The sequence below is a fragment of the Alosa pseudoharengus genome, unplaced genomic scaffold (assembly GCF_046254945.1).
Source record: "Alosa pseudoharengus isolate Yale_2024_CS ecotype anadromous, Long Island Sound unplaced genomic scaffold, YU_APseudo_1.1 YU_APseudo_1.1_scf_11, whole genome shotgun sequence".
Taxonomy (NCBI): domain Eukaryota; kingdom Metazoa; phylum Chordata; class Actinopteri; order Clupeiformes; family Clupeidae; genus Alosa; species Alosa pseudoharengus.
In genome coordinates, this window is record NW_027468576.1 from 30,281,034 (window position 1) to 30,308,684 (window position 27,651).

The window sequence follows — 27,651 nt, forward strand, 5'->3', positions numbered from 1 at the left end:
ACTTTTCACGGCGCCTGTGTCAGCAGTTGCTCATGAATTATTCATTGGCCCGGACGCCTGGAGGTATTAGCCAACAATTTCACGACCACAAAACAAACCTACACCCCAAGAAAACAAGCATAGACAACAGAAGAAACGCAAATCACTGTAATACGTTTGGGAAGTTGGAAATAGTAACGAATATAAGAAACAACTAAATTCAGAACTTTTAAAATGCCGTAGTTTGTAGGCTATCATGGGCGGTATTATGGGCAGTCCAGATTTTCTTTCCCACTGAGATTTAAACAGATAGATCTTAAACAGATAGACTATTAGGTAGGCAGTCTGCACATTTTAGTTTTAAAAAAATCGGCACGAAGAAGTGGCGAGGGTTATATCGTAGGCCGCAAACAGATCAACTTTCACAGCGTTGGTATTATTCACACAGATTTGATTAGGCCATTTATTGCATGATTGAATGCTTGTCACTTAATAATGTGTGTGAAAAGTAACAATAACTCATTAGTTATTCAGAGATTAATCCTTGATATTTTCCTTGCGTAATGATGTAGCCTTATTAATTTGACCATATATAGGCATATGAATCACAGACCGCGCCCATTGCCGTGTTTATAGTAATTTTTGTACAGAGCAGCTGCAAAACATCAAATGTTAGCCAAATTCAAACATTTTTCGCAGACGTGCGTTTATTACTACTTGAACAGCCTTAATTTTATCACCTCATCGTTTCCAATATCAGTCACCACAAATTGTTTCAAATTAGTCTAATGTAGACACACTAATGAAAACAAGACCACCTACCAACTTGCTGTAGGCTAATGAGACAAAATAATGACATACAATTCATGAGCGTTTTTATTAAACCTTTGCCCAAGGTTTCAGAAGAGGCCTAACAAGTGGGTTATCTAATTCTCACTGACTGAACAATTATTCTTCACGTCTTCATTCTTTTATTTCATGACAAATGCATAGCCTAGGCTACTCTGAAATACAGTAGGCTATAGACTGAATATACTGAAAACTGAAAATAAACATAAATGTGTCTTCCATTTATCATACATGGACCCAGAGCCCATTGCCTCACCAGAACACAGAAATCCATTCAAGTCTACAGACAAAATTAATCTCAGCTATTCATGTGATTGCTGGCCACATCAAAGACACAGCTGTCCTTGCTGATGTCAAATGCTAAGGAGCAGCGCGTGCAACTCTATCATTCCCCATGCCATTACATACTCTATTCTTTGGCCCACAATGCAAAAGCAGGCTGTACTTACAGGTCTGGAATCTGTGTGAGGTCTCTGGCCCTCATTTCTCAGGCCATCCTCCTCCAGCCAACACCCCCACACACACATTCACATTAGGCTACACACCCGCATACACCCACCACCCACACAGATCCACACTCACACACAGAGTCTCCCCACTGGCTGCCTTTTGTCTCAGTTTTATGACACCTCATCAGAGGCATAATGGTTGATAAAATACCCTTTAAAGACTTGTAATGGATGTGTGACTTCTGCTCCAGGACAAGTAAGAACATTAGTGCAACACTAATACAACACCTAATTTATTCTATTCTTAATGCATTACTTCATGATTTTTTCCTTTGCACCTCATCTTTAAGTTGCTTTAAGTCAAAGCATGTTGCGAGATCACAATGTTACAAATGGACGCCTGTAGGGACTTTCCTAGTGCCTCTTTCTATGTCCACAGAATAAGTGCATCTGTTCCTTGGAACAGTTGACACAAGCAAGAGTGATGTTGATGCCCGTCGTGAACTTTAGCACCCCACCACCCGTTCACCCTAACCACCATAAGACACCCAACTGTTTCTCACCCTGGTAACCCAAAGGGCAACTCCCCTTAGGCCCTGTCCTGCCTGATCCTACAGCTCTCCTGGAGCCTTAGCAGAACTCTGGGTAATGTAAACACAAAACCAGACAAGTGTATGAACTATGAAGACACTGAGACGGATACAAAGCAAAAGCAGCCTGTTTAGTTTTTTTTACCGGTAAACGGTAGGTCGGTAGGACTGTATGTAATTGATCAAAATCTCTGTGGTGATGGACCATTGCACAACTGCCATTTTCCCACAGGCCGAGGACAGCATTTTGCTCTTGTGGAGCAGTAATAAAGGAGTTGTATCCTTAGAAAAAGCCAATGGAGGCAGTAAGATCAGATGTACAGGGGACACCTGTGCTGCTCCACTGCCATCTCACTGGGCATACATTCAGTGGGGTAAGGATATGGGATATTAATTTCATCCATCTGATTATTTAGGTTAGAATAACACCCTCTATACAGTGAACCTCGGCTTAGTGATAGGTTATCTTTCAGAGGATTCAGGCCTAACTTGTTGAAAACCACAGGAGACAGGTTCCCTCCAGTTTGTAACAAAGCATCTTAGGCAAACAGGTCCTCAGATTTTTTTTTACTTCAGCCAAACATGGCAGAGCTGCACGTATTTGTCACCTTGCAGGTGCCTTTGCTTTCAGTTCATGTGAGGAGCGAAAGTGGTTTCGTGATAAAAGTGTGAAGCGATGAAGACTAAACTGAATGGCCAAAGATAAGTCAGCGTTTTCACTCATGGCTGAGGGCCAGTCAGGGCAGTGAGGTTTAATTATTAGCCAGACAAAAAAAGAACACTTTTGTTTCTCAGGTTAGAGGGTGATTGACCACTCAATGACTTTTGGACATCAGTGTTAAAATAAAAAAGAGATGGAGATGGAATAAAATGTGACAATTTATGGCCCAAAAAAAAACAAAGCAGAAATACACTCAGGCATTTTATCTTTATTCATAAAGGGTATCATTCTATGAAGTAAAATCCATGATCTGTCCATATTTCTAGCAAAAATTGTCATACCAAATGCCTTGTATTCAGACACACACCATGTAAATAGGCGCAAGAAACACCATTATGTTGATCAACCTCTTACCTATGACTGGCTGACAACACACAGACTCGAGTTATCACACAGTGCAATATCTTAACTCCTCCACAAGCCACCCACACACTTCCTGCTAATCTGGTCCTGAAGACAACTGCGCTTGGAAATCAGATCCCTAAAGAAAGGAGTCAGCTGTATTAGTAAATGAATGACTTAATAAACTTAACATATGACTCAATATTCCTGTAAGGCATAAAAACACGAAGGACATCTGCAACACAACATCGTGTGAATGATTACACAGAAGCCAAGCACTTAATTTCCAGAATACAAGCAATAATGGAGGCAATGGGGAAGGCTGACCAGAATAAAGCTGTGCACAATATTGGACTAATGCCCTTACAAACATAAGACCACTTTTTAACTTCTAAAGTATTATTTGAGCACATGACTTGGCATCTTCTACAAAGATGATCAGCGGAATGTGTACAAAACATTTCAAGGACAACAAAATGGAAAAGAATCTTTTAAAAAAACTGTTCTACAATGTAGTGTAGTTCAGTGGTGTTAATGCAAGTGCCTCTTGAAAGCTGCCAATCTTCCCTGCCTCCCCTGTCCAGATATGGGGGTGGAGGATCATCCACACCCCCTTGTGACCAGATCAGGCAGGAGCACTCTCCAGCAATGATGTAGTCTATTTGATGTTACGCATGATGCGGCGGCAGTGGTTGGTCTTTGCCTCGGCAAGCGCTCGCTCCAGCTCGGTTATGAGGTGCAGAAGTGTGGCTGGGTCTGTTTGAAGCACGCGGGCACTCTGTGTCCCACTGTTGTCCAGGTGCAGCTTCAGAGTGACTGTGGGCTTCACCTGCTGTCGCAGTGTTCGACTGGCCAGCTGGGACACACGACAGAGGGAGAGAGTAAGCAGCAACACAGATCCACACACAGCCACACACCAAAAAGCATATAAATTACATACAAATAACATTCATCAACCATCAGTAGCATACAACATCATCGTCCAACTGTAGTGCAGTGAACAATTTTCAATAAGAGGCTAGTCTTCCTGTTCACAGGTCTCAATATAAACAGCACAAATGAAAAGTAAATTCTATCCCTGAATGCTTTTTCTCTCATTTTTTCCTGAAAAGTCATTTATGTTTTCCCATTATTATCCATGCAGGCAAACCAGCTCAGTAGTACCTGCACATCCAGGCGCCATTCCAGATTGTGATAGTGGGGCAGAACTGGAGCAAGTTGACTCAAAATATGCCGGATTTCCTTCCTGTTGTCCAGATACAGTTGTAGTAGAAGCTCGTTTAGTTCCTCGGAAAAGCCCAGTACCAACACAGAATCCTGGAAATCCAACTCTGAAATCTACAGAACAGTTACATTGTAATTATGAATTTGACACATATCAGTGGTTTACACGAGCAAATCAAGTAAAACTTTATCAATTAGATTTTACAATGCTGGATATCATTATCATAAGGGTTTATTGACCTAGCCTACTCTACTGTTTCTATCAGTATTTCTGTAGAACATTTACCATCAGTTTAGAGCTTTCAGTTAGAAGGTACACCAATCCCTCCACTCCATGTTGAACCGTCTCAGCGGACACATTCAGTTTCCCTATAACAGAGAAATGAGAACACTTCAGATGCATGTCGTGCATGTCACATTAGCCAACATTAGGTTATGCAATTCATCATAACATTCTAAAAAGGCAATTTGCATCATACAATTCTAAAAAGGTGGTTAGTAATGTCATGTGCAAACAGGCTACTTACTTGCTGCGCCCTCGTATATTTTAGGATTTGATCCTTTTCTGAGGAACTCAACAGCTATTCGTCCAAATTCACCAACAACTGAAAACATCATGAGACAAAAGTGTCATTCGAGGACATTCTGAATTACAGTGTAGCGCTAACGACGTGGAGATAGCTGACATCCATCTCGAACATTAAGGCCAATATACTAAGACTGAAAGAAATCGTATAATGTATGCTGCATATTGTCAAGACTATAAAGAATATAGTGAAATGCAAATTACCATTGCAAGTAAGTAAATTAGCTAGCTGTAAACTAAAATCATTCATTAGCTTACCTGATGAGTCTACTTCGTGTAGAAATCCTAAATGCTCTTTATGTTCTTCAGATAATACCAGCAACATTATCGATCGATAACTGAAAATACAGGTGCATAAACGTAAATTTAAGTTAATTGAAGTAACAAACTATAAAGGTGGACACTAACTTCTTGCTAGCTGAAAGTGTCACATGATCAAACGTTTACTTCTTAAAGCGCTCCGATGTAAACCTCGGACCCGCAGGAAATTGGTTCCTGTTTCAGTTTAACTTCTCTAGTGCCATCTAGTGTCAAAATTGATGCAGAGTCTACTGTAATCTCACCTACACATACTGTAATGCAGTAGTTATGAGAAAATTCCTGTCTCTGGCATTCATCATTAGAGGCATCCACTGTCACTAAGTGTTTCAATGTTGTAATATTAGTCATAATTTCCATTTGCCTGTATCTACATAGTGTAGGCCTAGGGCATAGCAACATTCCTGACCTCTGGTGTCTGGAGGCCCCAGATTACTGAACAGATACCAGTCACGAAGGTCAGTTGCCTACAATGAAATGAACTGTAGGCTTTATTGATTTTAGGTAGTTTCATTGTGTTGTATGCAGCTCTGTGCAGACCTCAGAAACTCACATTTTTTATTTGCACAGAACAGGTACTGTTTTATTGGGCTACAATCTGCATCTGCTGTAAATAATATTACAGATCAGTACTGTAGTAGCTTCACATTTGGTTGATCCCCCAATGTCAGCATAATGAAAGTCAAATAAAAACAAATGCATTTCGAGTTGCCATGGAAATAATGACCTTAATCAAAATAAAGCAAAATAAAGTGTTTCTTATATTCATTTTATTTATTTTTTACATCATGCAAACATTTGCACTTGTAAGTTCAATGAATTGTTATTATTATCTTGACACATTAATCATTGCATAGGGCAACAAAAACCACATAGTTTCTGAACAGAACACTGCATGTCCAAATGGAAAACACATTGATCACATTAGACAAATGCATGTGCTTAATACACCTGTATATCTTGTAAAGCTTGACCTGCCCTTTCTTCTGTCAGCTTACGCAACATCAAAATTAGCTTTCAACTCGATGAGTCATCATCATGGTCCATTGTTTCATCAGCAGTGCTCAGTGAATGGAGCACTGTGCATGTTTGATGTTGTTGTTACAAGACTTTGTGCATGCTTCTCCTGGCCAGGCTGCGAGCCACACTCAACTGCTGAAGCCACGGCTTTTCTGTAAAGGCACTGCAGTACAACAAAAGCTTCTCAGGCAAAGTAGACAGACAAAAAGGGAAACAGTGTACAATGTAGCCCAGGCCTATACTGCACATTGCATATAATATTCATCAAGCAAAAATATATCATATCATATGTCATACAGTATAACTGTGTTTCTTATATGGTTTACAATTAGATTTTGGCATTAAATTGTGTTTACAGTATTAGAATATGTGCTGCATGCATTTAAATGTACACTTTAGTGGACAGGGTGCATGTGAAAAGGTTTAGGGGGCAGATTCACAAGAAATAAAAATGAGTGGTCTTGCTTTAGGTAGACTCACCTAGCAAGGGCTAAACAATAAATAGCATTTTCCCTTGTAGTGCGCCCACAGTGCTGAGAGAAGGACTCCAGTGGTGCAGAGAGGAGTTGCGCAGAGTCGGGGGAAGTGTAGACAAACAGTGGCCGAGGGCTGACGTCTCTGGAAACAGGGGGCAGTGGGACCCTGCTCTTCCATGTGTTCCCGCTCTGATTGCTATTTGCAGGATCTAGGATTTCCTTTGACCCTTTTCTTGTGGCTCCCTTCTTCCTGATGCACTTCTTTTCTCCTCTGTTGCTCGGGGTAGGAGGATGCAGCTGTGGCAGCCGCACTGATGCATTCTGGGACGTCGAGCTGGTGGGAGGATGAGGTGGACAGGAAGGGCTGTTGTCTGTTGTGAGAGCTGGACGCACGCAGGATGTCGCTGGGGCCCACGACCTTGTGGAGTTACCCCTGCTGACATTAAAGGACATCTTCGGGAGGGTGAAGCCATCCACAAGAACTGTGTCCCCCACCCTGGTTCTATATATGCATCCATGACCTACACCTTCATTAATAACTTTTCTTTGTACTCTCCGTATCCAACTTTTAATTTGAATGTAAATCTTCATAGGTATAACTAAGTCAGGGAAAGACATCACTGACCATAACTTGGTTACGAGGTGAGCTACACACTTTCTATGCCTATTCTTTAGGGCTATCTGTATTGGATCTCGACCTAGGGGGTCCCGACAGCTCAGAGTTAGGACACTGCTCCTGACGAAAAGCTTCAGGATGAGGAGCTGGCCAGTCTCTGCTGCAACGTGAATTGGGCTCTTGGTGATTTCCAGGTGGTCAGTTTCATGACACCACTCTCTGTAGGGGTGGACCCCCACTGCTTGCTCTGCGTGCTCCCCTCTCTCGATCAGCCAGCTGGCCAACTCCAGATGGCCCTGAGAGGCAGCGATGTACAGCGCCACCCGCTGTTGAAACCTGACAAAAAGGCGAGGCGACAGAATATCAGTCAACGTCTATATGTCAGAATTTCCCTATCTGGACCTCTATAATCTTCTCTAAACTGTACAATAACAGTATACCGCATTTATGACTGCTATGTTTGTATTGGCATAATTGAATGACGTCACTCAAACTTTTGGGGCATTGCTTAGATAATCCACCCGGTTTGGGACACTGACATCAGAAAAGTCAGTCTAACTTAATAATATTACTTACTTGATATTATAAACATGATTAAGAGACTCATATGTCTAGGGATTCTGTGTTCTTCTGTTGATAGGCATCCTACACTCCATAGACCTGAGTGTTGACACACCTGAGCACCGGTCTTTCCTCCGAAAGGTACTGCTGCACTGTCTGCTTGTGTCCTCGAAAGCAGGCTTTGAGAAACTCTCCCCAGCCATCCCAAGCTTTTAAGCGTAGAGTAGACCCTTAAGGACACAGAAATGAAGCCAGTCACACTCAGATCACCTACAAGACCCTCAGTAGCATGTAGTATAAGTAGCACACACAGTTAAGGATAGCTCCATTAAGGGCACCATGTAGAGTTTGTTAGATCAACCATAATCGTGAAGTTCTAATGAAGACATGATTTATGATTATGTTTGTCAACATTCCTTTGATTTCTGTACATGTACAGATTCAGCTTTCAATTCTGTGACATGTTTAGGCCCAGAAGAATACAACTGAATACTGTGGAAGGCGCAAAATAGAACAGCAAGATTCATACATTGCACAGAAATGCTAAGAAACATGCCTTCAGAATGGCATCATTGTTACAGTATGTAAACTTATATGTAGATAATATACATTGTACTTTAAACAAAGGCTAGAAGTAAAAATGGAAATGTGTAGGGAAATGGCATTCCATGAAATCATGTATGTTCAAATCCTACCAGTTGAAGTTATGTCTGTGACATTACGTCCTTACCCACTTCAGTGACATAATCTTTTAGCGTGTTGCAGTCGTACAGCTTTGTGCCACTTTGAGTGGTCAGTCTGAAGGCGCTGACCGGCAGACTGCACCGCACAGACACCAGAGACCTCACTCTGGACACGGGGGAGCTCAGGTGAATCTCTGTCCCCATGAGAGACAGTGTCTCCCTGGTCACGGAGTTATACACGTACACAATGGCCTTGGTCTCTTCCTGCGGTTAGAGCAATGGCACAAGACAAAGTTAGCTTCTTTTTGTCTCACAGCCACCAAACTGTTTGACTCGTTTGCCACCATCTGACCAGTCCAAGTACTACAGGTTGCAAAGTCAATACATAGACTACTAGAGTATTGTATTATACATAGGCCTACAGTATCTTCAGAGGTGGGGAAGAGATTTTTTTTTTTTTTTTAAAAGAAGATATTCTTTAGATTTATTGATCACTGGAAAAAAGACCACCAAACATTTCTTAAGAATTTAGAGTAAAACCTGACTATTAATTGCACATTGCGTATCGTGAACCAGACTGTGGATGTTTAACAGAACATCCTTATGCACTAAGTCAAGTACATCAAATTGACTAGTGATATATTGACTGGCAAACATTTGCTGTCAGTAAGAAGTTCATGTTACAGTCAATGCCATTCAGTGTTAGGACCCACAAATGTAAGCGTCCAGCTATTCATGAGACACATTCCTGTTCCAGCCCCAGACAACCTACGTCTGCTCGCAGACAGTGCAATGAAATCCTCACTGGGGGTCATAAAAACACAAAGAGCATCAGTGTGGCTCTGCCTGAGACACACACGAGGACTCGCTGTGTCTCCTGGGGTGGGCTAAATCTACAATATACCCAGTCACTTGACATTTTTCTCCAGCTGTCCACCAGAGTTAAGTGGTTTTGAAAAAAGGCAGGTGCAAGTGCGCTCAGAAAAGGTGCAGATTGTGTAGAAGAGTGGAGATTTGAAAACTTTCTGGGTACACTGTAGTGTGTGTGATTAGATAATGAATTGGGAAATAGTTGAGTTGAAATGCTTCTGACAATTTTCCTTCAAACTACAGAAATATCAAATTATTACACCATGACAGACATAGACAAGACATACAGATAAGTCCCTGAAAAATCACCAAATTATGAACAAAGCAAAGTCCTATATTACTGTATATATAGTGAGTCCACCTTAAGCTCACAGCGAAGTGTGCTGCCCGAGGATATCCCGACATCAGCCAGAGACCAGCTGTCCTGGAGGACAGCGCCACTGTAACTCAGCTCCAGGAAGTAGCGCCACTGCTGGTTGTCCAGATGTGGCATGCAGAAATAGTTCTGTGAAAAGGAGATTTATGGGGATGCAGAACATGTGGTAATGTATGGAAATGAACTGCATAACGCAGAGGATCCCCCTGGTGTTTGTCACACCTCGTTGTCTTTGCAATGTAACATTTGAAAAGACATTAAAAGGGTTGAATATACAGTGCCTGTCAAAACAGAGCCAAAACGGTCAGAGTAAAGTCAAAGCCCTTGTCAATGCCAATATATTAAAGAAAGAATCACAAGAACCATTTCAATAATATATATGAATATAGGAATTAGCATTTATTAAAATGAACAGAACAGTATACAATACAGATAATGTTAATATTACCTTGACCATCTGTTTTATGATGCTGACAGTCTCGTCGTGAGAGATGTGAAAGCGCTCACAGGATCCTTCAAAAGAGATGAAGATGGACATGGCAGGAAAGAGGCGATCCCTCCCTCTGTTCCACTGCCCTGGGCTCCGGCGTGGAGAAGGCTTCCAACCTCTGGAGAAGCCATCCATGGGGTTATGGCAAGGATCCGAATGAATTTGTGAGTGTGAATGTATGTGTGTGCATGTGCTTTGCTCAGGTGGTCAAGATATAATACAGTTAGATGGAGACTGTGTGTGTGGGTAGAAGGAGGTAGCGAGGGTGAGTGAGGAACTGAGAGGAGAGACTTTGTGTGTGGGTTTTGGGGGGAGTTATGAGGGTGAGGGAGGAGAGAGAGAGAAGGGGGGGAGAGAGGGAGCTAGTATTAATGCTGACTGATCAGAATCAAACACCTCTACATGTTGGAATATCTGGAAGGGATACTAATGTTCGAATCTCTGAGTTTAGCTTTTGTGGTATAGTGATCCAAATCGGTGTTCCAAGAAATAACAAGGGTGGGGCACAAATAAAAATCTGCTTATAATACCTGCCCATTCTATATTATGCCAGAGAGGGTATAAACAAACAAATGCTTTTTCTCATTAAATAGAGATTAACGTTTGGAATCAGCAAGAGTTTGACCATGCCTTTTCCAAACCAATTAACTGAAAAAAGAAAAAAAAATCATAGAATATTCTTCCCATTCAGAAAACCCATGAAACCCATCTTGTACTGAGATACCTCAGAATATTAAACAAAGTCGCATTCCTCTTCCCAAGATAAAAAAAAAATAAGACTCACTAAACATTAGTCAAGCCAAGTTTCATTTTATTTGTCATAAAATAATGACCACCTGACTTCAGCCATAAATTATATTCTAATAAAATGTTACACATAGATTACGAACAAGGCTTAAATCACAGATTTCACATGTTTACGGAGCAGGTTTGCATAATTCTTGTGGCCATGTAGGCTATGGTTTGATTAAACCCTTTCCAACAAGTGAGATGGGACACGGCTTTGACCTTACAAATAGGAGCCTGAATAGTCAACTCAAATACAAATAGCAGCCTCAGTAATCACAAAACACAAATCAATTGCTTGAGAGTCGAGTCCTATAGTCGGTGCTCTACAGCTGAATCTCATCTCATCTCTCTGATGAAAGTTTGCATTTTGAGTCATGGAAAAATTACGGCAACTTTAAATGTCATGCGTGAAAACAACTCAAACAAAATGAAACAACTCCTTGAATGTATGTTAAGAGTTAATCTTCAAAGACATTTCATGGAAGGAGGGGCCTCTGAGTCTATTTTGGGACAACTTGTCCAGTGTGTTTAGCTTCTACTATGGCAACCCAGACTACAAACACAGTAATGATCTGAGATTGGGTTTTCGCTGGGGCTTATGTAGCCTACACAAGGTGGCAATTCTGACGTGAACATAAGATCGGTCTCAAGTGACACGAAAGCATGAAGGGAGGAGGGCTCAGCACTTATTGACTTGATAGTAAATCACTGTTGTCATACAGCTGTAAAGGCTGGTAACAACCATTAGCCGACATCAAAGAAACAGAACAGAGTTTAGCGGACCTGGTCAGAAGTATTTCAGATTCATGAAATGTTATGGCAGATATCTTCACTTTAAAGTGTCTTATGTGCAGCTACATTTTCCCCTTACTGAGGTGTTAAGTTGTCGAGTCAGTAAAGAATGTGTTGAAGCAGTAGGAATTCCAAAGACATCTCATTTCGAACACCTAAAAGACATCAGCTTATTGTCTTGAGACGTTTACTACAAACGTAGTAAACTTTTATAGAGGCCATTGCTAATTTACATCTGACCTTTTGTAATGCTTCTGAATTTGTGGATCTGTTACTGGGAACCACCCAAAACACACACACAAACCTGGAGTATATCTGTTTGCCCCATTTGCGCTGACGTCTAATGAATAGGGTAGAGTGGGGTAAGATGAGCCATTTTTTTACATTCTTCTTCATTCTGACTTGTCAAAGAGGTTTTGTTTTGTAATCTTCACACCAAACATCATCTTACCCCACAACCACCATTTTGAAAGAAAATGCTTCTTACAAGGTAACATTCATGATTTTGTTTAGCCCTCACATCATAGCTTGAAAGGGCACCAGTTGAGGTGAAAAATCCATTTGTTGTTCTATTCATGTTTTCTCTAAATCACCCTCTGGACATGAATGAAATCCATTTGGAGAGCAAAAAATCATATTTTTACACATATATTTTTTACTGTCACAATATGTGCTTTACCTTTCCACATATTGTAAAGAATGATCCCCTCTTCCTTAAAATGCTGTCACATGATAACATTTGTTTACGGTTTTATAGAAAAAAGGGGTGGCTCATCTTAACCCCCTATATGCTCATCGTACCCCGTTCTCCCCTACTGCACAAAATCTTTGGAAGCATCTTCTTCTCCGATGTTATTTCTCTGTGTGCAAAACAAAGTACAGGACTGCATTTATCACAGGATTTTCCCTTGGGAATCATACTGTAACTTGTAGGCTACTGCTGTTTGTTCAGGTAATGAATGAAAGTGTTCTTTGCTACAACTGTACTTAATTATGACCGGCCACTCTCCCCCACGCTGGGCCACCCGAAACCCAAAAAATGCAGTTTTTCCTAAATAACTACCTGAACCGTGGCACCGAGGATGAAGACATTTTTATGGTATGGTCTCAAGGGCCCACATTAACCCCATAATCACTCATTTGTGATTTGCACCCCCCCCCCCCCCCCCCCTCACGGGAAAAAATGAAAATGCAATATCATTCTGCTTTAATCGCCCCTCTCTTCAGTTACGATGTTCAGAATTGCACCAAATTGTATGTGTATGATTAACCTGACATTCTCTGGGGGTATACCAAAAGTTATGCCTATGTGTACATTTAGTGACTGTACACTCATTGGCCTGTAGATGGTGGTGCACACATACACACACACACACACACACACACAGGCACGCACATACCATCAGTATCGGCAATTAGAACGGCCGATACATAATTACAAATTCAGTAGGATTAAAGGAAAACCAAATATTCATCATAATAATTTGGCTGCATTTCCAGTATTGGCATCACGTAGTCGTTTGTCCACCAGATGGCGCATTGTTACAGTGAGACGTAATTTTGTTGGAAGTTAATCTAAAGTGGGTTGGAAAGATTCTAGCCTCCTACAAGGACAAGACTTTAGTTTACCGCAGAGAACGTCTAATAAGGGTAGATCTAGGATGATTTCTGCATGACATGTAGGATTCCCATTTCTTCTTGAAGCCGAAATAAATCTGAGAATGTTTATCGGACATGCTTTGTTTTTACTGCAGGTAGGCCACGTTCATCTTAAATTATATCAATAGCCTAGAGTAGGTAAAATAATGTTACCGTTAGCATTGGTTGAGTGATGGAGGCCAATTTGATTATTGATGTATTTGTAGAAAACCATAAATGCGGTTATAGGCTACCAAGCAAATTGATAACAGCACTAATTGCATATTTCGACTGTCATCTCATTTGCTTATGATAACCTAGGCTACTAACAGGAGCTAAGTTAGCCACAACAACACGTTCGCTACGTTATGGTTTTCTAATGGAAAATATATAGGCTACCTGAAAGATAACCTGTCTATGATGCATCCTAAACACCCATATAGGCTAGGCCTACTTCGATCCTCTATTCTATTTTCAAAGGTGATTCAAGTAGGCCTTAGGAAGAGCGTGGCTCAAAGTAAAGTAACTAGGACTGAAACTACATAAATTCGTCAAAGTGAACAATTTGTGTCAACTCGCCGCAGATTTATTAACGCACCTGTGATGATCTACTCCATTTAAACAAATGTTTTAGAGCGCACGTTGAGAGATGTATCCAGGGCAGGGCTGTACTACACATATTTGTTGCACGTGCTACAAAAATCATTCTTTGCGATGGATGATTTAGTACCAACGTTACACCGGTCCAATACAGTTTTGCCTATGGCTATACCGTGAGACTGAGACGCTTTTTGTTTGTTCGAAGTGTGTGTTTAGGGTGTGAGAGGGGAGTCGATGTGCTTTGATTCCAGCTTGGTAGTTGTAGTCTATGCGATTAAAAAACACGCGTGTGTGAAGTATCCAAACAATGATAACGCTTTCATTATGGCTGCTTTAGCCACAGACCTTGAGCTACTGTACAGTGGGTTGGGTTCCATTTAGAAGTGTCTCTTTCCGTGATTCACACAGCTGCGTGAAATGTATTAGCCTAGGCTACTGATATGCAAAACTATTAACTTTTCGCCAAGAGGTGGCAGCTTAGTCCGCTTGATAGGCTACTGTAAGCCATTGGTTCCCAAAGGAGATGTTATTTGATTTATTTATATCAGCCTGATCTGCCGGCGATTCCTTTTCGATTTCTTAAAAGATGGAGCTTGGTCTGGCTTGAACAAACTAACCATGGACCTCATAGTTGCAAAATGCAAGGGAACATGAATCAGCATATTATTTGCACAAACAATAACGGACAGTAGCTCTTCAATTTGGCCCGTTAAAATGTGTATTAACAGTCTAGCAACGCATTTCATGAAGGCCCTTTTGGATGTCAGTTATTTGCACCACTGGGTAAAACGGCATTTTGTTTTAGACTACTGGTATTTAATTTGTGCATTGACAATAAAGCTGAATATCATATGAACTAGATGACTAAACTTATGCATATGTAGAAGAAGAAACATTCACAAAAATCCATGACATGACCTCTCTTCTTGATAGCTGTTGAAAACTGCATGGAACTGACAGGGATTGTTTTGTTTAATAATAAATAAATAAATACATTATGCTGCTACCTTCTGCTTTTCCCAAATACAATGTAGCCTACAGGTGTACCTTTCATCAGTCCAGTTGCAATGGATGGACTGTGATGAACTGCCCTACTTGTGATTGTTTAGAGATTTGAAAAGTTTTATAACAATGCTACACATTTTTTGGCAAGTGCTACAAATCTATTCACCTTTGCAGCGCCAGTAGGCTACTTTGTGTGCGGCCCGCAAACACACATTCCAAACAAGCATACTCAAAAGTTTCAAGAGTGGGGGATGGAGTAGAAGATGGAGACAAATTCATTAATATGATTTATTTTTGCGGAATGGATGTACAAGACTGAGCTGTGGTCATATTTTGTACCGCTATGCGGTACATCTAGTTTATTTCCATTTTCTAGGGAAAAGTATATTTGTGCATCTTCATTTTGCCTTTCAAAGCAGTGGTCATAGATTTCACTTCATGCACCCCTTGCCTGGAGTATTTTTTTTTTTAATGAAAACCTTTAACGTTGGCCACCTGTTCCCCTTGAAGTGGAAGAACATTGATTCTACCAAAGTCTGTTAGGTAACTGTCCCAAACGTAGCAAAAGAGTTAACTACATAGTTCTCAGTAAAAATTTCAAGTTTTTGCCTGAAATTGCACTGTGCCTATTTACAAGGGCATTGTTCCCACCTCTTTTGGGGTCAACCATCAAGTGCTGGACCTCTATAGAAAGCTGAGAACCTGTAGCTTTCGTAGAAAGCAGTCAAGATAACTGTGTGATGTACTGACAAAGAGCTACAGAGGCTAGAATATAGTTTTTTCTTTCTGCCGGATTACAAGCATCTCTGAACTGACCACATTTCAGCCCTCTAGGTCACTTGATATCCCTTAGAAACGCAACTGAGCCCTAGCACCAGGTCTTGTGAAGCTGTGTGCAAAAGTTGATCAATATAGAATGAAAATATGAGTGCTTTAGACTATTATTTGCCAAGGTATGCCCATGCATTTTGTAAAATGCCTATGGATACTCCCCATAGGACTTTTTGTTATCCAAAATGCATACTGACAATCAAATGCTTACTGCACATGAACCCCTTTGTGTAGAAGCATAATCCTGGTCTCAAATGAAAGGTAACACTTTGAGGTTTTTTGTGGACTATTTAGATTGTATGTCAGGTGTTCTGATATAGACTGACTACACAAAATATGGAATAATTACAAAAAAGTCTCTATTTTTGCATTTACTTTGTTGGTTCAATGAGTGTGTATAAGATAGACTATACATCTGTACAACTAATATTGGATAATACAACATGAAGATTCAATTTCTATGGATTCTTGTGAATATTTCAGTACCCAATATGAGACATCTACTTATTGTGCTGCAGCTACACTGCAGCCAGAAGTCAGGGTATCACCAAAAGCGGAGGAGGGGGAGGGGGGCATTTTGGATCAAATTTAATTGAGACATAATAAAAATTAATCTGAGAATGTAAAGCACTATACAGATTGTACATGAAAAAAGTTGTCATTTTTGGATTCCCAAGAGCCAAAGCTTTTAAATGGTGTATAACATTACTATGCTACATAGCAATATGGTGCATACAATTGATTTAGAATGTTGGGGGGCGGTAGGGGAGGGGGGTAACCGTCCCGCCGGCGGGACACTGAAGGGCAGACAAGCATGCATGCATCCAAAGGATGAAAGAGTATGGCATATTGTGCATACTGTAGTATTATTTTATATCAGTTGTATTTTAGGTTTATACTTTCTGGTGTCGGGAGAAGCAGGTGTTGATGTGACAAGAAATAATCTACTAGGCTTACTACCTCTATTTTTTCATCCCATGTATTTATCACACATCTGTCACAATATAGCAGCTGGTATTGCATAAACCTGGCATCAGATGGCGCCAAAGCTCAGTGTTTGAAATCTAAATGTCGTACATCTTGTTCCCAATGGCATAACGAGCTGTACGAAACAAGATAGATTTTTTAATAACGTTGTAAAATGTGAGCAACTCTTCATCACGGTTGTTCCCCTATCACAACTGTTCCCCTATCACAACTGTGGACCACAACAGGCTGAACAGCGCAGTTGCACTTCCAAAATTTACTTTCAGGAAATGGTCCTCGATAGAAGTGACTGAATTCAATTCTACCCAATCACATGGTACCAAACTTCAAAGAAGGTGTGTACAGTGGCCGGAAGTTCTTTACTCACTCACATGAAGGAGCTGTGGGATTATTGTTGACATTCTGATTTGCTGACCTGCCCAGCTAACGGAATGCAAGCGTAGCTGACGAATTGTTTGGATTGTGTACATTGCAAGTGAATGTAATGACTTTAACAGTACTTTACTTTGTCACCAAGATATCACCACTATCTAATGTAAAGGTAAGATTCCTTGTTGGTGAATACCTTTAACATCGAGCTGCATAGCTTGGTAGCTAGCATACCCAAGGCCCCCCATTGCATGTTTTCATCATTATAAGCTTGCAAATTGGACTAGTCCCTAACGATATATGTTGCTACATGAGGGCTGACACAAGAGGTTTTCCATTACTGGAGGCTCTAAATGTTATGTATTATAACCTTGTAGAATGCGATAGACAGAACCACGCATAGAAACACGATGTCAACCTAGCTAGAAATCAGATAACGTTGTCAAGTTAGCTATCTGGCTAACGTTAACTGTTAGCAACGTTACTATCAAGGCATTAAGTGTAAGTCACTCATTTTAAGGAACTTAGCGTGTATAAACAGTGCTGCGTAGCACGCAGGGTATGCACATCTTGAGGTCTGAGAACTTGTCAACTGCTTGTCAAATTATCAAACTGTCAGGTTATTAATGATTGTAATGATTTTGAAAATGTCCTATTTGCACCGCTGTTTCTGACAGCTTGCAGCTGCATTGAGTAATTAGAATGCATCTTATGGAAGTTGAAACGGTAGTTAGTAACGTTAGTTTTCATTATAGCTTTTACACCCGTTCTGGTGATAGTCAGACTCTGGTTCTTAGTGGAAATATTTACAGAAATATGTTACTTCGTGCAGTGTAATTCAATATTTTGCCGATCATCTGGGTGTTGCTTAATATAAGAAATGTCACAGGGCTGGGCTGGCGTGTAGTTGCCTACGCATTGCACGCGGTGACATAATAGTTTTTTTTAAGGACTGACAAAGTAACGTCAAAGAGTATGAGTAATCAGTATGGCTATGAAAAAGCAGTGTCGTAGATAGCGACTTAAAATTATGGATGTATGGTACTATGGACCGTTTGTGCGCTTTATTGAAAACCACCTGTAGTCTAGAAGCACCGCCTGAGCTGGTGATGATGCTCTGTGGTGCGCGTCAGTTGTAATAGCTAGGTAGCAGCAGGTACCGCTGCCTTGCTGAGGATGCTGCTGTGATTTTTATGTAGACTAGCCTCGTTATGTAACAGTCTTACAACAAGCAAGATTTAAGATGCTTTTCGCAAATGCCACCCCAATTTATCAGAGATGTGTCGACATGGCCTGTGAGTGGACGGTCCCACATTGGGTCTATTTATCAAGCCTATAAAAGCCAGTCAGTCGTTATATTTAATATAATTTCGATACCTTATAAACAAACGGTAATGGTAGTTGATCACAGGAAAATGTGATTGTTATAGCCTAAATGTATGGCCATTTTTTAATAAGTTGATCAGTTTGGCTACATAATAAAGTAGACTTTTCTCAGAGATGTATGTTCCATACTCTGAATTACTGTGTTTCATTTTTTTTATTGTTCGTTGTTAAATCTCAATAAATAGCCTTCTCAACTCTGCCTTCATTTCACTAATGTTAAAGTATATTAGTCAATCTGCCTTTATAGGGAGGAACAGCAGTGGTAAAGTCCTCTTTTTTTCTCTCTCATAAGCCGCTCAGCAGGCTTTGACATCATGTGATTCAGTTCAGGCTGTTTCCTCCTCATACTGAATCTTGATTGCGTGGAGTGGACCATAGAGGCAGACATTATTGCATGTTTGGTTTAACCAATATTCAGACAGCTGGGGAGTATGAAGACTGTTTTCTGATGATCATGTGTTTTTTGGCTAATAGAAAATGACTGTGACTGTTTTATTGATATGTTTCCTGTGTCCTTGTCCATTTGGACTGCCTCTTATATTGCACCTCTTCAGATTGAGAGCACTGGTTGCTACCTTCTGATGGAACAAATCAGTAATTTTGCTCTTATACACAGGGGACACAGTTGGAAAACGAGATAAATTAATTTTGTTGAGTATTGCTCTTGATGCAATGTGCATCCCATAATTCTATCAAAGTTATCTGTTCAGTGCTAAATTTTTTTTATTTTTTTTGTCATAGTTATACTTGCTCTGCAAATGGGAAACAAACACTGGCTCAGAACGAACCATATACAATACTGGCCAATCAACACGTAGCTGCAGGAGCACGGAAGGGAGGGGTATAATTTGATTGGCTGTTGAACTAAGCTTATATCAACAACATTTTACCAGAATCATGGATTTTTCTTTAAATCCAGGTTTAGCTTAAACCTGTTATGAAACAGTGGTTATTTTTTATTGATTGATTATTTATCTGATGTAGCTCTGTACCTTCAGAAAATAAGGCAGGGGTCACTTGAGAGTAAATAGCTGTTTAATTGTTTTGTTTTTTGCTGAGGTATTTCACTCATCCCAAAGGTTGTGTACATCAGTTTCGTCCACACTCAAATCACTGCTAATGTTCTCGTGTGTGTGTGTGTGTGTGTGTGTGTGTTTGTCTGTGTGTGTCTGTGTGTTTGTCTGTGTGTGTGTGTGTGTTTGTCTGTGTGTGTGTGTGTGTTTGTCTGTGTCTCTGTGTATGTTGTGCATGTAAGCACAGGTTTAGCTGTGAGCGGGAATGAAAAATGCTGCTCTCCTTGGGGATGCTGATGTTGTCCGCCACCCAGATCTACACCATCTTCACCGTGCAGCTCTTCGCCTTCCTCAACCTGCTCCCGGTGGAGGCGGACATCTCAGCGGTGAGTGTGAGCAATTAGGGGCAATCTGGGAAGCTAAAAGAACAAAATTCTGTGGGCCAATTAGGGAAGCTAAAAGAACAAAATTGAATCCGCACACTGAGCTCCACGTTGACTGTTTAATCACCAAGAAGTAACGTTTCGGGCTACTGCCCTTCTTCAGACTTTTATGTCCTAAACTTTTGGAATTCGCCACCTGCCAGTTTTTTGGATGTGCGCGCCTCCTCACTTTGCGATTAGGGCAGCTACCTTAGGTCACTACTACACATGCTTAAACAGTGTACAGAGAAAGCAGCCTCACTAAATACTCTATGGCTGCAGTGCTGTGGCTGAACAAAGTGAGTTTCAGACCAGTGCTGTTTCTGAATTTGCAGGTAAGTTGCTACCATCCGCACGGTGGTTGGGACCTGATTGAAGGTATAAGAGTGAGGAGACCACAGGTTTTCTATTCTCTGTGTAATTTTTGATTCATGTAAATAACTTGGAGGGCAGGCAACCAGATGGGTTAGCCACAGCCTCTCACCATAGTTAAACAAGGTTAAACACTATTTAAAACCTGGGTCTGTTTGCATAAAGAGAGTAGTAGAGTAGACTCTTCATTTAGAACAGGAGCTTTCAATCCATGGCCCATGAAGGCATTGCGTGTGGCTCCTGGCAATACATTTATGATGTAGTTTTAGTATGGTAATTGCTATTTTTTATTCAGTGATGGTCCATCAGTTGCTTCCTTAGGAAAAAATATTCTGACTGACTAGGTCACAATCTGTTTGAAAATCACTGATTTAGAACATCAATCCAACAGTCCAGTCCTCTCAAGTCAATAGTCGGCCAGACACTTCCATCATTCTGTATCTTTTGACTGATAATGACTTGGCACCTTTTTGAACCAGGCGAATGGGCAGCATCGCAGGAATGGCAACTCAACACAGCTGATGGTTATTATGTCTTCCTTAGAAATCCATTACGATGATTCACTTCTCGGGGCATTATCAGCCTTAGGGATGTGAAAAACATCTGTGGGTGGTTGTATCTTGCATTCAGATTGTTGTTGCAGCATAAAGACAGGGGAATATGGAAGTACTCCTGTGTGGACTGTGTTGTCTTAAGCAACAAATACTGGTCACTTGTGACTTCTTGACATTAGCAGCAGTGGGACATTTCAGAAGGAAGTAAGGAGTGTAAACAAGTATGGCCTCTATGTGATTACACATTACTTGTAGACCATGTGCTTGCATGGCGCATGACACTCTAGCTTTTTGCTTTTTGTCTCAGTAAATGGTAAAGATGTAGCATTTGTCAGTAGGGTTTTTTGTCTAAGATTTCTGCTGACTGGATAGCCATCAAGAACTTCTTATTTATTGACAAGTAGTTATCAGAGATATACAGTGCTGATGCCTCAGATTTGTTTATGTTTCTTGCTTCTCCTTTGTCTTGCAGTACTCTTTCGACAACAAGACAGAGAACTTCGATGACCTCCCGGCGCGCTTTGGCTACCGGCTGCCCAGTGAAGGACTGAAGGTGAGGGAGGAGTTATAGGAGGCACAGAGGCACCTGATCCCCCTTTTGTTTGTTGGGGCGCACTTCACACAACACAGTACAGGACCCAATAAAGCCTAAAACAGAAAAACGATACCATTCACAGTGCCCAACCAATTCCAGCCCAGTGCATAAAAAAAAACAAGGTCCAGCATTGTTAAGTGTTGCACAAAAAGGGTGCACCACACCCCTTTACACAACACTTACTTTCCAGGCTACAATCCTGAAAAAAATTCCAAGCAAAAAAAAAAATCACTGACCAAGAAGTTTGGTGCTATAAAATTCCAACACACCACCCATCAAAAAATGCACCATGCTGATGGATGTCTTGCCACACTGTCACCACTGCCTTACACTCTCTCTACCATACTACACAGCACCCCGTCATCCATGGTACGCAAGGCAAACGAATGCCTCAAATTGGCCTTCAAAGTGCAAGGATATGAATCACCGCACAGATGCTTGTATACATTTTTACAACACTTTTTTTTATAAAGGTTATCATCCCTTATATGGCCCTTTTCTGTGTTAAGTGGCTTGGTGGTGACATTTTCAACAGGAAGAGTGGGCTGGGACTATGCTCTTAGAGGGAATCTACAGCAAGCCAAAGGCCTATTTGTGGCCTTGGTGCATATTTGGTATTGTGTATTTTTTTCAACGTTTGCCAAGGTTCATTGGAAGATTACTGATCTCACCAGTTTATGGCACAAATTTGCTTATTATTTACACATACCCAATAGAGATCAGTACTGGCCTGTGTGTTCTTATACAGTCAGTTGGCTGCAAGTGCGTAGAAACTAAACAGAACCATAAAATGAGTGCTTTCAGAGTTTGGAGTTTTGTTTCCTTGGTTGGAAACTGTTCTGGTCATTTCCACACACAGTTTTTCAGCCTACATAGATAGATAGATAGATACTTTATTGATCCCCAGGCGAAATTCAAGATGTGCCAAGAACCTCACATGCATATGCGCACCTTCTCCCTGTAAAACCATAGTTCCGGGGAATAAACGTGGTTGACTTTGACCTATCTTTAACTCTGGCATTTGCATGCGATTCAGGGGATTTTAAACAGCTGTGTTTTAGTAGATGGGGAAGTACAGTGTCTGACATTTTACAGATAAGGGAACTTTTGTTTTGTTTTCTTCTTGCTCTTGGAGTAGCTTCGATTCTGGCTACATGGAAGCATTTTCATTATTGTGAAATGGTGAACAGTTTTAAATTATAAAGATGTGTTGGTTAGTTTGTTTTCCTGAGAAAGAAACATTTTTGAAAAAGACCCTTCATTCCATCCATAGACACCCCCAGTCGTGATTCTGGCTGTCCGCTCCTCTCTCGCCCACGTCATGCAAGATGTGCATAACTCAAGTCTCTGTGCTTGAGAGGCAAGCATTGTCCACTTCCAAGGCATGGCATCATCCTAGCACCCCGCCCCCCGCCCCACATGTCAATGGCCCATGCCGAAACAGCCAGCCACACATCCCTGCTTTAGACTGGAGCGAACACAAAGGCCACCTCTGTGACTGGCAGCCAAGCGTCTGCTGGTTGCCTTTCCCTTTGGGGGTTTGGTCTTCCTTCCTAAATTAGTCTAGGTGGGTCCCCGAAAAAGCAGCTTTGTTGCATATAAGCTGCATTAAGCATGGATCTTGAATCTCAATGAAGTTTGATATGGGTTTTAATCACATTCTCTGCAAAGCTGTTGAATCAGTAGTGACATTGTCTTAATGTTAATATCCTAATTTCCTACTTTTAATTTTCATTGAGAATTTACAGTGCATTCAGAGAGTATTAAGACCCTTCCATTTTTTGGACTTTTTTATTATGTTACTATTACATTATTGCCTTTTGCTTTAAACGTTGCTATTCTTTTTTCTATCTACACTCTTCTTCTCCCCAACCTACACTCGAAATACCCCATAATGGCAAAGTGAAAACGGGATTTTAGACATTTTTGCTATGAAATATTACACTAATATAAGTACTTCGTGCTTTGACTCAGTATTATTGAAGCACCCTTGGCAGCGATTGCAGTGATTTGTAGTCTTCCCCTTCCTCTCCACCTCAACACAGTCTGAGCTCTGCTGGCTGTTTCTTCTACCTCATGCATTGCTAGCTGTGATGCCTTATCTAGATAGTTTTGAGCCTTTCCCAATCATCGAATCAGTCCATCGAACTGAATTTGCCACAGGTGCACTCAAATTAAGGTGCAGAAACATCTCAAAGATGATCAGCAGAAATGAGAGGCATCTAAAATGTCTGTGATATTTCAGTTTTTCCTTTAAAGTTAATTCTGAATTTGAGTTAATTCAAAAAGTTCTGAAATCCTGATTTTGTTTTTGTCATTATGATGCAGCCTATTGAGTGTATACTATGGATTATAGACTGTGTACTATAAAAGCAAATAGCAGATAACGCTGCATCGCAACTGCAAAGTGATCAATGAGCCATGCAATAATCAGCATTTAGACTACATGACTGTAGCCTTTAGCCTCCCTGTTTGTGAATGAGGGTTTTGTTGGGTGGAAACCCTCACCTGGTACCCCTGTCTCCCTGGAGCAGGGCACAGGTGTGGGGGAATGTAATTAATCAGCAGAGCATCAACCCTGGCTCCTGGAGCAGAGAGAGAGAGAGAGTAAGGGAGAGAGTAATATGTATCAACATGCCCAATATGTATCAACATGCCACAATCTGAGGGACAATGAGTGACCTATATCAACAAATAAATACACACACAGACACACACACACAGACACATGCAGACAGGTGCGCGCGCGCACACACACACACACACACACACACACACACACACTGCATCATACACTGCATTTTACTTTAATTTACCTATTTATTTTATTCTTATGACATGTATGTGTTCAGATTTATTGTATAACTGCTTTGGCAATATAAGTGAGCTTGTCATGCCAATAAAGCATTTTTGAATTGAATTGAATTGAATTGAATTGAATTGAGTAAGCCTTCATATCCGTACTGAAGTTGAATATTTACACACAAGAAGGCAAGTGAGTAAAGATAGATGGGAGCCTCCACCCTTACTGAACCCCATCTACCATAGACTGTATATATAGAACGCCTCGGCGGCTTCAATTCCATAGAACACTGCAGAATGCAGCCACACTGTCCAGTTCTATATGGACCCTTTCAACAAGGTAAACAAAAACAATGCTTGAACATTCTATTTGGGCCCCAATCTACTTCCTCTGCATTAAGATAACATATGGAATGTTAAAAAGGAAGTCTTGTGGGGCCAACTATGATGCTGATAATGAAAATTCCATGAAAGGGTCTATATACAGTCTATGCCATCTACCCCGCTGTCCCTGGAGCTCAGCCCAGAGCAGCTCCATTCACTCGGCCTCTGAAGTCGGAGCCAGCCTCAGGTCAGGGGGGGGGGGGGCGGTTAGCTCGTCAGAGTGCGATGGCATGGCATGCCTGTGAGTGGAGGTAAGCTCGTGGATGCGGGGTCCCTTGTTAGCTGATGGGATTTGTGCCCTGCAGGTGTTTGGAATGGCAGGTTGGTCACAGCTACAACGCCTGCGTGGCTAAATAATGGATTAGCGTGAGCAGTGCGTGTGTGTCTGTGCATCTGGTCCCTCTGGCTCTTCAGGCACACTGCTCCCTCTTGCCCTCTCTTACCCTCTTCTTTCTCTCTATCTCTCTCTCTGTCTCTCTCTCTGTCTCTCTCTCTTCCCTCTGGGTTAAGTATGGTGGACTGACCCAGAACCTTCTCTCTCTCTCTCTCTCTCTTTCTCTTTCTTTCTCTCTCTCCCTCTCTCTCCCTCTCTTGCGAGCCTGTCTGCATGTCTGGTTGGAAATTGACCTGCTGTTGCCCGCACAATAAAAGCAGGGGGAGGAAGCAAGAAAAGCCTAAAAGCTATTGCTCTAGTTCTAGCAAGGACTGTTTTTCAGACATGCAAGACCATGATCCAAACCTCCAAAATCTCCCATGATTCATCTGGTGAGGCCTGCACATCTTCTCAGTGCTCCCATTACAATAACAAGAGCCCCTCCCTTCCCCTTTCCTCTCCAGTCAGCACCATATAAGGGAGAGTCGCCAGGATCCGCACTGAACTCGATGCTCCCCCCTTGATGCTCCTCTCTGCCCCAAACCCTAGCTGTGCTGGTGCTGAGCCTGCTGGGTAGGATCCATACTGTCCCTGGCTGACAGGAAGCCCATCCAATTATGCCAAAGAGCAAACGACAGAGAGAGGAAGGAGGGGGCAGGTTTTACAAAACGCGAGGACAGCTGCTGTTGCTCGCTTCTCCTTTCCTCTCCAGCTGAAAGGGCAGACGCAGAGCTTAGCATGTGATTTTCATGGAACTTTTCTCCTACACCTCTCTCACTTCTGCTTGCAAAAGGGCAGTCAATGCAGTCTGAACATTGGCAATGATATTTGAGAGCGTTCTAGCGCGCCCCAGTCTTTAACGGCCTCAGTTCCGGGGGACAAGGAAGAGTCGATGTGGTTGGTAAACACAGAGTGGTTCTCCCCCCCTCACCCGGCCTGCGTGTGTTGCGGAGCCGTGATAAGGAGTGGCAGGCAAAAGCCACGGAGCAGGGCAGAGTGTGGCTGTTGAGAGGCGGAGGAAGTGTTGTGTCAGATCTTGACACAAGCTGGCCGTTGGGGTGCTGGGCCGCAGGCCAGGACGGTAAACCCTGGACGGCGTTAGCTCAGCTCGTGGTTAGCGCTTAGCATCCTCCAAGGCCGTGCGGCCCATATGACTGACAGGTGCCGTTGTCCTGTTGACAGTTGTGTCCCACAGCTGAATCTGTCACACACACACACACACTGTCTTTGCATGCTCCATCTTGCTTGGAATGAATAGCTGTAAAATGTAGTTGATAGCGAGCATTAAGATGATTTATGGGCACAAAGAGAGCAGACATCAACACTCATTCACTGCTGGCTGGGTGTTATTGCAGAACTGGCCTTGTTACAGCCGTCAGGAGCATCCAGCCTGTCAGTCACCGCAGCCAGTCATGACATTTCCTGTTCCGCAGAGGAACTCTGCATACGAGCCAGCCTGTACAGAAAGTGCAGTCTGTGTGTGAACTAAAAGTTTGTTTGTATTTATTTATTTATTTATTTGCTTGCTTGTTTAAGGGCTGCCTGGCTACCATGAGTCTCAGGAGTATAACCCAGTGGTGTGCGTCTGGAGCTGAAATGTTTTTGTGGCCTAGTTTAAGGCTCTGCCCCAGTCTTGGGCTGGCTACATGCCTCCATTTTAATCATGGTCCAATAACCTGCTATGTTATTCGGATACAACCCGCTCTCTTCAGGAATATATAACCCACTTACTTCAGCAGTCTCAGGGCTTTTTTTTCTGTGGTCCGGTGTTCTATACCAGGCATATATTTTTTCCATTTTTAGTTACATTTAAAATTCATACTTTGCTTTATCTTTTTTTTAAAACAAATAAAAAAATATATATACACTAAAAAAAAATAAGATGATGAATCTTCTGTTTTCTTCTGTGATTTTAAGTTCTCAGATGCTTCACTGAGAGTCTTAATCAAATCTCTTCACATTACTAGAGAGGAGGAGGAGTGTGTGTGTGTGTGTGTGTGTGTGTGTGTGCGTGTGTGTGTGTGTGTCCGTGTCCGCCCCAATTCTGTCTCTGTGAATGTTTCATCCTTCAGATATCATGTGCTACCCGCCTGCAGGGTGTCTATTTTCATGGCCATGTGTCTCCGTGTCAGAGGGAGAGCTCCATCATGTGATTGACCCATTCATCCTAATATGCTTCCTGCCTCCGCATGCTCATCCGCCATACGTCAGGGTGCTCACTTACTCTAGAAACGCTCCCTCTGTCCCTTCTTGCTACATCATGGCAGAGCAGGATTCCGGCTCGGAAAGAGGTAGTTTGGAAAGAGAGAAACGACCGTGACGAGGCCAGGGCGGGATGGAAAATCCGAGCAAGCGAAAGGGCTTGAGCTCAGCCCAGTCAGCGACAGCCCAGTGAATCATTTATGACTGAGCGGGAATGGGAACTCATCCCAGTATCCCAGCCTGTTGCCCCCCCCCCCCGCTCCTTTTCCAAGGCGTCTAACAACAGGCTGCTGGTAAAATTCAAAGACAAAAGCAAAGCCCAGAGCTGGCTGTACTTTTTTCCACATATAAATGCGAAATGATATCTTCCTTGCGTGCGACACTTTC

At 41.8% G+C, this 27,651-nt stretch overlaps 3 protein-coding genes across 3 annotated transcripts in view; 1 reads left to right on the top strand and 2 right to left on the bottom strand.

Moving 5' to 3' along the window:
- Positions 1 to 2,776: 2,776 nt before the first annotated feature.
- On the bottom strand, positions 2,777 to 5,198 carry commd2 (COMM domain containing 2). The gene is made up of 5 exons (XM_076277651.1): positions 4,999 to 5,198; positions 4,682 to 4,759; positions 4,441 to 4,523; positions 4,095 to 4,268; positions 2,777 to 3,786 (listed from the first exon to the last, which is right to left on the bottom strand). The coding sequence occupies exons 1-5, from the start codon at positions 5,063 to 5,065 to the stop codon at positions 3,589 to 3,591; spliced, it is 600 nt and encodes a 199-aa protein (XP_076133766.1). The 5' UTR covers positions 5,066 to 5,198; the 3' UTR covers positions 2,777 to 3,588.
- A 786-nt stretch (positions 5,199 to 5,984) lies between these two features.
- LOC143113546 (protein ANKUB1-like) lies at positions 5,985 to 10,198 on the bottom strand. The gene is made up of 6 exons (XM_076275448.1): positions 10,109 to 10,198; positions 9,646 to 9,789; positions 8,462 to 8,678; positions 7,847 to 7,961; positions 6,559 to 7,506; positions 5,985 to 6,241 (listed from the first exon to the last, which is right to left on the bottom strand). Exons 1-6 carry the CDS (start codon positions 10,196 to 10,198, stop codon positions 6,160 to 6,162), a joined length of 1,596 nt encoding a protein of 531 aa, XP_076131563.1. The 3' UTR covers positions 5,985 to 6,159.
- A 6,958-nt stretch (positions 10,199 to 17,156) lies between these two features.
- rnf13 (ring finger protein 13) overlaps positions 17,157 to 27,651 on the top strand; it is a gene marked incomplete in the record, with an annotated part of 41,806 nt that continues 31,311 nt past the window's right edge. The window contains 3 exon segments of the mRNA XM_076278828.1: positions 17,157 to 17,333; positions 19,803 to 19,946; positions 21,381 to 21,461. Of these exon segments, the coding sequence (XP_076134943.1) occupies positions 19,833 to 19,946; positions 21,381 to 21,461 (195 nt within the window).

Bases quoted from the DNA above. Each gene is read 5' to 3' on its own strand.
- LOC143113546 (XM_076275448.1), bottom strand. From the start codon at position 10,198: ATGTCCATCTTCATCTCTTTTGAAGGATCCTGTGAGCGCTTTCACATC. The intron at 7,962-8,461 runs GTAAGGACGTAA...TGTGTCCTTAAG, and splicing joins AGATTATGTCACTGAAGTGG to GGTCTACTCTACGCTTAAAA. The intron at 7,507-7,846 runs GTGTGTCAACAC...CCTTTTTGTCAG, and splicing joins GAGGAAAGACCGGTGCTCAG to GTTTCAACAGCGGGTGGCGC.
- commd2 (XM_076277651.1), bottom strand. From the start codon at position 5,065: ATGTTGCTGGTATTATCTGAAGAACATAAAGAGCATTTAGGATTTCTA. The intron at 4,760-4,998 runs GTAAGCTAATGA...TGATGTTTTCAG, and splicing joins ACACGAAGTAGACTCATCAG to TTGTTGGTGAATTTGGACGA. The intron at 4,524-4,681 runs GTAAGTAGCCTG...TCTCTGTTATAG, and splicing joins AATATACGAGGGCGCAGCAA to GGAAACTGAATGTGTCCGCT.